Source organism: Anopheles coustani, chromosome 2 (genome assembly GCF_943734705.1).
Source record: "Anopheles coustani chromosome 2, idAnoCousDA_361_x.2, whole genome shotgun sequence".
Taxonomy (NCBI): Eukaryota; Metazoa; Arthropoda; class Insecta; order Diptera; family Culicidae; genus Anopheles; species Anopheles coustani.
This window is the reverse complement of record NC_071289.1, coordinates 68814282-68826285: the sequence shown is the minus strand read 5'-3', so window position 1 is coordinate 68826285 and position 12004 is coordinate 68814282. Positions and strand designations below refer to the sequence as shown.

Genomic DNA, 12004 nt, shown 5'->3' with positions numbered 1-12004 from the left:
ACAGCATAATCCCTCGAAACGTTTCGCTCCCCGGAGAGTGGGTTTCGGAGAGGGCATGCGGTCCGTCGGCGCATGTGAAACAGTCCTAGTCATCCCAAAACTTTACGACACGAGACCGACACACTCCTGAGGGTTGCTGCCGAATGCCAGTGGCGGATCATCCGAAAGCTAATAAAATGGTACATCTACCACGCGGCATGGGGGATGGGAATGGCAAACTTTCACCCATAAACGCGCGAGTACAGGGATCGTTCCAGGGTGATTGAATTATGTGCCCCTGACTTTCTGGATGCCGTTAAAACGCACTCCCGGCTGGAGCGGGGATGACCTACTTCAGCCGTTACATCGAATGGCTGGGAGAATTATCATTCCTCTCGGAAGCTGTAAGGATACTGGTAGCATATTATCTGTTTGGAAAATTACATTTTCTTATGTACGCACTCACAAGCATTCAAATTAGCAACATAGATTAATTCCTCTTTATGTGATGTATCTTTTAAAACGAACTCGAACTGTCGTATACGTTTTTCTGCACACAAAATATTTATTCATGGTACAATATACAACTTCCAGCTAGAATAAATTAGCGACAGCATTCCCCGACGACCAGTGGAATGGTACGGAGCGCGACCGTACCCACGGCTTTGACCGCAGGTTCATGCGGGTTCGTTTCTGCGCGATGCTATTTCCTTTGCTTAATGATCGGAAAGTACCGATGGCAGGAGAAATCGAACTCGGGCGGCAATTTCGACTGCCTGCTGTGCCCGCTGGCGAGCAGATTCATCATGACGAAATTCATTTTGGCCACCTTCACGACTTCGGACCACTGCAAAAGGAAGAAAAGGGTGGAAACAATTGTTGACCGTAAATTGAAATAGAACCGGTGCAAGTTGGGGAAAAAGAAACGTACATCGTCGTCCGGATTGGGGAACGTTTCCAGCAGCGTCCGAGCCTCGTGGAAGTGCTTGGCAGCGGCCGCATACAGCTCCGTCGCGGGCGATTGTAGCAGGAAAATTTTCATCTGCTTAAACTCGGAGTACGGCATCGGCGGTGGCGTCGCGAGCGTGGCAAACGGGGCAAAACGATGCTCGAAGCGAACCTGCTCGTTATCAAACGTTGGCAGCGGTTCCGGGATTCTATCCTCCTTAATGAACCCGGCCAGCGCCTTGTAGTACCCGCCGCACAACGTTTGAATGGCGTGATTGAAGATGATCTCCTTTGCGTCGGACTTGCTCTTCCGTTTCTTCGCCTTCGGTTTCTTCTGATTGGCACCCTTCGTTGCCGCCGCCTTCATGTCGGCCATGTACTCCTGCTCGGCCAGGAACGTTTCGGCCCGCGTCAGGGCGGACCCGATCCAGCAGAACAGATACTGGTAGAGGTACCAGAAAATGTACAAATACTCGTGCACACTGTAAAGCTCCAGCTCTAACCCCGCCAGCAGGTAGAAGGACATCGCCCGCAGACAATGGTAGAACACCCACGTGCCGAAGCACGCCAGATGCTGACGCGAGTTTTCATTCTTCAGCGACAGCGAGTGCAGGTAAACGTCGACCCGTTCCGCTTCGTCCTGCAGGTGTGCGAAGCTTGACATTATCATGCCCAGCCGGTCCCGTTGCCGGGCGCGATTGTATCCGCAGATTGCAAACAGTGTACTAAACGTCGGTTCGTTGTACTCGAAAAACGAATTGACGCACATTACGGCCTGCGAAAAAAAAAAATCGAAGATGAAATCAAATGAAAATAGTCGTGTACGGTCAACCACACAACGAAACATACGCCCACATGGTTAAACAGTGGATTATCGGGAAGCAGAACGGGAGGGGCAATGAACGCCCTGGCAGACTCTTTGAGCACCTCCGTCAGCGGTTTCACCCCGAACACCTTGCCACGGGCAGGCAGATACAAGGTTTGCGGGATGCTCCGAGACAGTAGACATGGTCCGAACTTTTTGCTGAAATCCATAAGAAAATTCTACGCGAGAAAAATTATTTCTGGAACAATTTTTAACCGCCAAACATAGGAAGAAAGGATCACGAGAAATTACCAAAGCGGCGTGAAAGTTGGTACAGTTCACTATTTTGCAGGCATGCTTTATGCGCTGTATCAATTCTACCAGATACTGGATGCTCGATTTGCGGTCCTTGATTTTGGTGCTCCTGGGAAAGGTCGGAGGAAGCAACCGTTGGTTCACCATCATGGAAAAGCCCATCGGATTCGGTGCGTCGGCTAAAATGAAGACAATGTACCAAAACGAAGAAAAATCGCCACACGTTTCATGCTTACATCCTTCCTCCGGTTGCGTGCCGAGATCGATTGTCTTCTCCATGGTCTGTGCCAGCTCCAATGCACCGTTCAACGATTTCACAATGTCGACCATCTCATTTTTCGTCGGTGAAACGCTTTGCTGAAAAACAGTAAAACAGATTAATATCTAAATTTAAAAAATATCATCCCTTTCCATCCTTACCACCGTTATTTCTTGCCCTAGCTGCCATGTCGTACTTTGCTACAATTTAAAAAGGATTAGTTATGCATCTTAATCTTTAACCCTTGGGTTAGACATACTTTCACTGGGTAAAGCGAGACCAAACATTGCAGAAACAGCCTGGTAAAACGCATTCTTGTCAGCAATGCTTGTATTGCATCTTTTTCCGTCTCGTCTTCAACATCCTTAGCCTTTTTGATCAGATCGTCCTCTGCAGTTTTCAACATATTCAATGCTTTAGCCTCCGTTATTTCTGAGCACAGGTTGTTGTCGAATGTGCCAAGTTGGAAGTCTTCCTCTTCGAAAACATGAGCCCTACGAATAAAATCATAATTTATAACAGTGAAGACTTGAGCAGTAGAACACAAGTTACCTGAAGATGAAATTTCTTATCAAGTTAATAATCTTCTGTATTGCAATGGAAAACGATTTCATCGTTTTACACTCGACGCGGTTCGGTTTATGAAGATAGAGGCAGGTGAGTACGGTTTGTGCCATCGAGTGTCCCTCCAGCCATGAAACGGTACACGAGTAAACTGCATCGATGATGCCAATGCATTCCTTTGGCTCCAAGTTGACCAACTTAAGCTGACCCGTCTAAGGGGAAGGGAAGAAGAAAGGAATTATTTCGTAAATATATCTTTTACGATCGCATTACCTCGACTGCAGTATCAAATGTTAACGGTGTGGCTTCCCTGTTGCAGCACATTCCGGCATCCATTTTCGGGTCCATCATTTCGATAGCGGACATTGCCTCGAGCAACCCGAACAGCGAGTCATGCACAAGTTCTCCGAGCTTTAGATCTGTAAATCATCGATATTAGTTTCTTTGCAACAATGAATTGTTCTACGCGGGTGCCTTACCTTTTACACAATCGAAAAAATCGGTCGTGATGTCCGTCCATTCATCGATTGGTACTGTTGCTCCCGGATTGCTTCCTTCTTCGCCTGCAGGAGTTGCTTGTGGATTGGTACCATCACTGCTGGTGACACTGTAAAACAATCAAAACAGGATGTTAGTATACTTTGCAATCACTCCACTTGGAACGAGATGTAGTTACGTTAAATCTTGAATTTCGACCCCGGTCTGCTGCATGGCGCTTTTCAATGCTTGCAAAAATCCTGCTGCGAGACAATGCAAGAGAATTTGCAAGACGATACTTTCTAATATTTGTTTTCCTGTCTAAATCAATTCTGACCAAGGTGCCAAATACCAAGGTGCATGATGTAGACATTTTTTTGACAGTTATCAAACCTATTTGTTGTTGAAGTTGGTTTCAGTGACGATCTTTTTTTTATTCTTCTATTTCTTCTTCTTGGCGTATCGATCTTGTTAGTCATGCCTGTCTCATGAAGGGATTACAAGACTTTTTCCCTTTGAGTACGTGGATAGTCAGTCCTCTCGTACAGGGGAGGGTCCGGTCTCGGTTGGGATTCGAACCCAAGCCGTCGAGGTGGTGAGCCCCGGCGCTCATGGGCCGATTTTCTAACCGGCGCTACCGCTCGGCTGTCGCGGACCCATTTTTTATTAAATGAAGAAATAAATCTTTGTTCACTTGAACAATTGGTTGAAAATCATCAATCCAGTGTCCAGAATCCAGTGAATCCGGTTAAGTTCGGTATGAATCCGGTTGAATCTGGTTGAATCCGGTTTGAATCTGGTTTGAATTAGGTTAAACCCGTTTGAATTAGGTTGAATTCGTTTGAATCCGGTTGAATCAGGTTTGAATCCAGTGAATCTGGTTGAATCCGGTTGAATTCGGTTTAAATCTGGTTTGAATCCAGTTGAGTCCAGTTTGTATCCGGTTGAATTCAGTTGAAACAGGTTTTAATCCAGTTGAATCTAGTTGAATCCGGTTGAATCCGTTTGAATCCGGTTGAATCCGGTTTAAATCTGGTTTGAATTCAATTGAATCCAGTTGAATGCGGTTGCATCCGGTTGAATCCGGTTGAATTTCGTAGAATCTGGTTGAATCTTCCGGTTGTGTCTGGTTTAATCCGGTGTCTAGTTCAATCCGGTTGAATCCTTTTTAAATCCGGTTGAATCCAGTTGAATCCAGTTGAATCCAGTTGAATTCAGTAGAATCTGGTGCTGTTGTAATGATATCATCTGAAAACCCCTGTAATATGTCAGATATAACACACAATTTCACTCTACCTGAAAGGTTCCACTCCTTGGGAAATGGACTTCACGCACACATGTTTAGTTTTGGCATTTCTCATATGGCAAACGTAAACAAAACAGTGCCGGCTAAATCTAAAATTTCCCCGAACGTGGTAAAATGGTTTACAAAACGAAATTCGTCCATGATTTGTGCACAACTAGTACGGAAATTCACGAGGAAGTGATACAGTTCGCACTCAACGAGAAAGCTTTCTTTCAAAATGTCCGTAACTTGCGTAAATCGTCACTCGAAGCATTTGTTTACGTATTGCTGATGAAAAAACGTGGCAAACTTCCCAAGTCCCTGCAAGTTATCCAACTGACCGTGCAGGAAATAATAGCCATCATTCATGAAAACTATTTACGCTTGCAAGCCGACAGTGAAACATTCGGATGGATCTTGAGTGCCCTTACTCTGACGATACTGGTCGAAGAAGATGTTGGAGCCATACGATCAGAATTGGAATTACTGGTGAAAATGTTTGGAACGGAATACATCGAGCTACCCGTCTACTACGATGTGCTGAGAACGTTACTCATCTTGGCAAAAGAACGCCCGGAATTATGTTCATTATTTAATGCGTTTGAAGGCGAAGAAATGATAAGAAGGCTTGCTTCGGAATCAAAAGTGGTGAGAATGAAGGCGCTCGCATGCTTGCAAACGCTAATGGAATTCTATCCCAAACTATTCGACGTGTGGCTGCGAATGCTTCAAGATACAAAACTAATCACCGAAAATAGGTCATTTATGCTTCATCAGTTGATGGAAACTTTACTTCGATTGGAGGACAAACAAGCGGAAATATTGTCAGTCATACAGTGCGATCATGTTTGGCCCATCGTGATGGAAAGCCTCACTGGAAAAGTAGCGGTATGTCGGAAAGAAGCCTTGGCCTTCGTACAGTACGCCATCGGTTATGCAAAGCAGTTTCAGCAAGATTTGTCCAGTACATATTTCAACTGGTTCCAGGACAAAACACGATCGGAGATACTAAACAACGCCTGGCAGTCGTTTGTAGTCATTGCCGAAGCATTGAACGAAACACAAACTCATCTGATTCTGCCAGCATTGGAGTTGCTTGAGAAGGTAGATCCCCTGCACGTGGCATGGAAAAATTTGCTTCTACGGTTAATTTTGCTGCACGATAACCCACGTGTTGCAAATAGCGGGATACAGCACTTTCTGAAGCAAAGATCCTTTGATCCTTCTGATACGGTGCTGGAAAATCAATTCTTAGAAGCATTCAACCGAATGACACTGTTCGACAACGTTGCTGAAATCATTCATGCCCTGAAACAGTACTACAACAATGCTGAAGCATTGTCATACTTGACGAATTCCATCCAGGATATAAGTTGGAACTCAGTACCGTACTATTGCATCGTAAACGTGATACATGAACAATCAGACCTGTTAAAAACAGACGAAGCTGGATGCTTTATCTCGCTAAAAAGCCTCAGCAATTGCGTAAAAGTATGTCACGAAGTGAAAAACGTATCGCTTCGGTACATCACAGTTGTATTGCTGTTGAAAACTATCACGCGATACGTGAACCGATGTCGGAAGGTTACGAGATCAAATCAGCTTCTGGTGCTTGTATGCGAGATTGAGAAACTTTCATCGGTGTTTACCATATTGCCGGAACATGTTCAGGATGAATCAGGTACAACGTTTTGTGACGCTATAACGGAAGAAGCATTATTGGCGCACCTGCCAATGGTCACCGTCACCGACACGTTTTTCATAAAAAACATACTGGTCAAATGGATCGTCAATGCACAACCGGTCAAGCAGGATAAGCTGATGAAGACTCTTTCACAATCAAATCATGTCATTTTTTGGAACATTCTTCATCAATTACCAGAAACGGTTCACATACGCATTTTAAAGACCTTACCAGATGCCACACCCCCTCAAATGCTTGAAATAAAACAAGCAATACAATCGAAGATACCAATTTCGCCTACTATGTTCTCCACACTTAGAGAAGTGTCGAAATCTGTACGATTAGCGAAGAAAGTATCGGCTCCATGCAGCAATGGATGGAATGAAATCCTCAATGATCTTCGGAACCAACTCCACGATCGTTTGATCCTATTCGACAATACCGACGCGGTGGCAGTTGAAACGATTCAAATTGCTCATCTATGCATCATACATATGGGGGATGTTTGCAGCGCGTCAAACATATTGGAATCAATTTTCCACATAATGTTCAAAAACAACCTCCAGCGTCAGCAATCAGCAAAGCTATCGATCGACCAACTGTATGTCATGATGTCGGAAATCTTTTTACTCTACTGCCATGAAAATGGGCTTCGTTCTGAAGACGATTGGTTGAAACTAATCAGTCTTCTTGACGTCGGAAACATCGACGTCTTGATGAATGTGCTCGAGATACTACACTCACAATCGCACCATAAAGCACGTCTCGTTGTAGTTAATCGATGTTATAAGGAGATATTGAACTACCGTAAATCAGATCATTTTATGAAACTGATCAAAAAGTTCATTGCCATGTTACTAATACCCTACACAAGGCTGAACGATGTAGCGGAAATTGATCCATACGACGTACAAATCGACCCAAAAGAAACTGCCTATATAGAATTGTTTCTCGAGCAAGCGAGCACCATCTATGGGTTGGCAAACATCGTATTCGAGAACATCTTCCAACTTCCCATACCGATCATCCTCAACTGGAGCGCCTTCGGGAAGCTGCTGTTGCAGGGAATTACTTTAGGAGATGTTCAAAAGCGAGATCAAAAGTGAGTTGAGTTGTGAACGCCATTCTTGTGTTAACAGTCAGTAGATGATTTGTTTTTTTCTATTTTTAGGATAGAAAATGAAGTAATTGATCATTGCGCTTTTGAAGTATCGTAAGTACCAGTATCAATAAATTTACCTTCCAGAATTTTCTTTTTGAATAAGGTTGTTGATGATTAATTTTAGGTTAAATCAGCATCCCCGATATGTTGCCCAAGCGGACGCACGTGTTCGCGTACTATGCGTCCTGTTCCTGTACCGAATCGTTCAGGCAAATCACCCCGACGCGGTTCTGTTTCTCCTTAAACTGGAACGAATGCTGATGGAACGTTTTGTGCAAATAACGAAGGCAAAGGAACGATATTATGCCGATTCTATTACGCACCGGCAGAAGCTACGCATCATTCAAGCCCTTTGCGTTGTTCTCAAGCTGACCGGTACGAAACCATACCCACTACTGGAGGTCATGCTGTACGAAACGAATCAACCGAACATCAACTATCTGATCGAACTGATCGTGGCCGATAGCACGATCGATACACTCACTATCGCCAATTCGCTCCGTAACGAAAAGGTTAAAGTATCCGGCATACAGTCGGTGTTCGTCATACTTTGGCTGCGCTGCTGCCAGACCTCGACGCTCAACGAAAAGTATATCTATCTGCTGCTGCCCTGGACGATGGCGCAAAACTTCTCCACCCGCCTGTACGCACAGATAACAATCACGAAGCTGATCGCAAAGTTCTCCCCGCAACCCATCGAAGAGGGTCCTTTCGGGGAGATCTATGCAGCCGTGAACAGCTACCTCCGGCAGGGTAACGTGGAGCGTAACATAGAGAAATGTATGAAAGATTTCCGTTTCAACAGTGTTTTCGATTACGGGAATCTGTTGACGATGGAAAATATCTTTCACAACATACCGAAGGTTTCCATGGCGCCACCGGAGGACGTCGTCGGGACGGCAATACTGAAAGATTGCCTCCAAATGTTGGGCCTCGGGGAGAGTCACCTTGGGCAGCCTCTCGAGTTCGATGAGTTATCGATCGAAAAGCGCGAAAATCTTTTCCTGGCCCAATCGGTTGGGGGTGCCGATTTTGTGCAGCGAAAAATTGTACCCTTAAAGAACCTAGAGCCGAGCCAGGAACTACTGCTTGGGTTGCCGGAGAATTTGTGTCTCAAGAAGATGGTAAGTGGATGAAGGTGCATGGATTTTTTCCTCAACCGTTAATCGCCTTTTCTATTCAAAGGACTACACGGAAGGTCTGATAGTTGTGGCGAGTCTGGTTAATCGGGCACCAAATCTCGGAGGGTTGGCCAGAACGAGCGAAATTTTCGCAGTGAAACAGTTCGTCATCAATTCCCTCCAAGATATCGACAATAAGGAATTTCAAGCATTGAGGTAATTCAGGATAAACCGAGGAAAACTATTGTTACTGATTGTCTACTTCCCATGCTCATTTGTACAGTATGACCGCAGAAAAGTGGTTAAACGTTGGCGAGCTGAAAGCACACAAGCTGGTCGAGTACCTACAGGAGATGAAGGATAAAGGATATTCGATTGTTGGCGCTGAACAAACGACTGGCAGTAAACCGATTCAACAACTTGAATTTCCTAAAAAGTGCATTCTCGTCCTAGGGTAAGTCCTAAACACTCATCGGTTGATAAACATTTGACTTATTTCTGTGGTCCCGTTTATTTATAGGCACGAGAAAAATGGTCTTCCTGCGGAAATCATACGACATCTAGATTTAATCGGTGAGATTCCACAGTTTGGTGTGGTACGTTCCCTAAACGTCCACGTAACTGGTGCCATTTTCATGTGGGAATACGCGAAGCAGCATCACGTCACAAAAATGCTTGAGAAGGCTGATTAATCATTAAGGTACAATGTTTTTTCTAAATCTTAAAACTATAATACATGAACGATGTTTCTGGTTTAAGAGCTATTTTTGAAAATAATTCAAAGAAAAACTAAATGTGTTCTTTATATCACGGATTCAATATACGAAAATACAGCTAAGTTTGTTTTGCCACAAAATTCATAATTTGTTTTATCCTAGACATATTTTACTCACATTGTGTATACAACACAATTTGTAATTGTTATAATTTATGTAAAATTGTAAATAAAATTGTTTTATATCATCCTTACTTGAACAAATATTTCTACAGCTAATACAACTCAATTTGTGTTTACTCAAAATATAATAAATTTTGTAATGAGATTTCAATTTAGTTTGGCTTATGTGGAATAGTTCGTGGATAAAAATAAGCCACCCTCCACGATACTTTGTAACAAACCATCCGGCGATCTACCTCAGATCAGGCCACAAACGAGAATGTAAATGAGCTTATCTCCGCGCATGGATGCCTACAATGCTGGAACCGGCTCCAAAACTGTTCCCATGCGTTGCTCGACAACAAACGCACACATTAGAACAGCGTTAGACGCGAACATCGTGGGGCTGCTAAGCTAACAACCACATCCGCGCAGTGTCGTTAGACTGAACTGGACGTAAACAACTTGCGTCGATCGCCTCGTATACCGGCAGTACCGGATTAGGAATTTAGTTATCTACGGAGAACGCCCGCGATAGGCCGTGTGGAGTGTAATCATAGTTCGGTTGTGGTTAACGTTGTTCAGCGTGGTTTGTGTCTTCAGTTCGATTCTTTACTCACCGCAACGATCGTACCATCATCGCAGAACCATGTCGTTTGTCAACGTTCCACAGGGAAGCGACTTCCCGATCGAAAATCTTCCATATGGCGTCTTCAGTACCGCGGCTAATGTAAGGTGTATCTGAACGCGCTAAGATTATCGTTTGCTTTAACCTTTTCTCTCGCTTCTCTCTGCGCAGCCAACGGCCAGGATTGGTGTGGCGATTGGCGATCAAATCCTCGATCTTTCTGCCGTGAAACAATTTTACCCAGAAAATGTTCGTGTAAGTACGAAGAACATTGTTTAACTTGCCAGTTATTTCACGTCAAATCATTTGTATTTTCCCTCACTAGGCCGCTCTTGGCGCCACCGTCCTTAATGACTTAATGTCCCTGGGCTGTGATGCGTGGTCGGAAGTGAGACGCATTACCAAGGAGCTCCTGCTGGAAGGTTCCGCGCTACACAAGGATGCCGATCTGCAAGCCCAGGCGTTGGTTTTGCAATCCGATGCGAAAATGCACCTTCCGGCCAACATCGGCGACTATACGGACTTCTACTCGTCGATCCATCATGCCACCAACGTCGGTGTGATGTTCCGCGGCAAAGAGAATGCCCTGATGCCCAACTGGAAGCACCTACCGGTCGGTTATCATGGTCGAGCCAGCTCGGTCGTCGTCTCCGGAACTCCGATCCGTCGTCCGTACGGTCAAACGCTGCCGGTCGATGGAGCGAATCCAGCTTTCGGACCCTGCCGGTTGTTCGATTTCGAGCTGGAAATGGCCTTCTTCGTCGGTGGCCCTCCGACGGCACTGGGAGAGCGAGTTTCTGTCCGTGACGCAGCGAACCGTGTCTTCGGCATGGTGCTGATGAACGATTGGAGCGCACGGGACATCCAAAAGTGGGAGTACGTACCGTTGGGGCCGTTCACGGCGAAGAATCTCGGTACCACCATCTCACCCTGGGTTGTCCCGGTGGCCGCCCTTGAGCCGTTTCTGGTGGATAACTTCCCCCAGGACCCGACACCGTTCCCCTATCTTCAGCACGAGCAAAAGTTTAACTTCGACATCAAACTGGAGGTCGACATTAAGCGTAAGTCAAATTCGAATGATAGCCGACGATCGCCGAGGCGCGATCCGGTTCTGGTGCTCAACGAAAGTGAAACCTGTTTTCAATACGACTCGTTCGTGCATTAGAATACATTCTTTCTGACATTCCTCTTTTCCTGTTTTTGTTTGTCGTTTCTCCTCCCAACGGGCGACACATCAGCGAAGGCAACGGGCGTAGCAACGACGGTCTGCCGGTCGAACTACCGAAACCTGTACTGGACGGCGCTGCAGCAGATCGCGCATCACACTGTTACCGGGTGTAATCTAAAACCGGGCGACCTGATGGCGTCGGGAACGATCAGTGGCGATGCGTCCGACTCGTTCGGTTCGATGCTGGAGCTAAGCTGGAAGGGCACCAAACAGGTTCCGTTGGCGGGCGGTGAGACGCGCAAATTTCTGCAGGACAACGACGAAGTTACCATCCGCGGACACTGCAGCACGGAGGGTTTGCGCATCGGGTTCGGTTCCTGTACCGGAGTGGTGCTTCCGGCGACACCGTTCGAGTAGTGCGCTCACGAAATATATTCCACTCCCAATCTGTTGATTATTGCATGCAAAAATAAATCGATTCGTTTGAGTTTATTCGAAAAAAAAAAGAAGTTTAACAAAACCGGTTTCCGTTAGATATGATACGCTTTATTTAATCATGTTGTGACCATCGCATACGCACGTTCGCTCGAATGAATCTCGGGTTAGCCGTTTTTCTCCTTCGACATCGCATTTATTTTATTTCTTTTCAACAACACATAACATCTAGGTAGGGAGTTTGTTTATGCTTTCATTGTTTGTTACGTTTGTGTGTTCTAGTTTTTTGTCTGACTG

At 45.3% G+C, this 12004-nt stretch overlaps 3 protein-coding genes across 4 annotated transcripts; 2 read left to right on the top strand and 1 right to left on the bottom strand.

Moving 5' to 3' along the window:
• Positions 1–527: 527 nt before the first annotated feature.
• LOC131262498 (N-alpha-acetyltransferase 35, NatC auxiliary subunit) lies at positions 528–3660 on the bottom strand. The gene is made up of 11 exons (XM_058264513.1): positions 3547–3660; positions 3350–3477; positions 3144–3289; positions 2859–3082; positions 2566–2800; positions 2468–2506; positions 2284–2404; positions 2045–2226; positions 1777–1971; positions 911–1702; positions 528–826 (listed from the first exon to the last, which is right to left on the bottom strand). The coding sequence occupies exons 1-11, from the start codon at positions 3579–3581 to the stop codon at positions 683–685; spliced, it is 2241 nt and encodes a 746-aa protein (XP_058120496.1). The 5' UTR covers positions 3582–3660; the 3' UTR covers positions 528–682.
• Positions 3661–4767: 1107 nt separating this feature from the next.
• On the top strand, positions 4768–9406 carry LOC131263166 (probable methyltransferase TARBP1). 2 transcript variants are annotated; one of them, XM_058265325.1, is made up of 6 exons: positions 4768–7418; positions 7488–7529; positions 7603–8602; positions 8664–8815; positions 8883–9053; positions 9120–9406. In XM_058265325.1, exons 1-6 carry the CDS (start codon positions 4768–4770, stop codon positions 9289–9291), a joined length of 4188 nt encoding a protein of 1395 aa, XP_058121308.1. In that variant the 3' UTR covers positions 9292–9406. The 2 variants fall into 2 exon arrangements, with proteins under 2 accessions (XP_058121308.1, XP_058121309.1); XM_058265326.1 differs by lacking the exon at positions 7488–7529 and having other exon boundaries at positions 6302–7418.
• Positions 9407–9921: 515 nt separating this feature from the next.
• Positions 9922–11794, top strand: LOC131267609 (fumarylacetoacetase). The gene is made up of 4 exons (XM_058270526.1): positions 9922–10206; positions 10276–10359; positions 10430–11165; positions 11343–11794. The coding sequence occupies exons 1-4, from the start codon at positions 10126–10128 to the stop codon at positions 11687–11689; spliced, it is 1248 nt and encodes a 415-aa protein (XP_058126509.1). The 5' UTR covers positions 9922–10125; the 3' UTR covers positions 11690–11794.
• Positions 11795–12004: the final 210 nt, after the last annotated feature.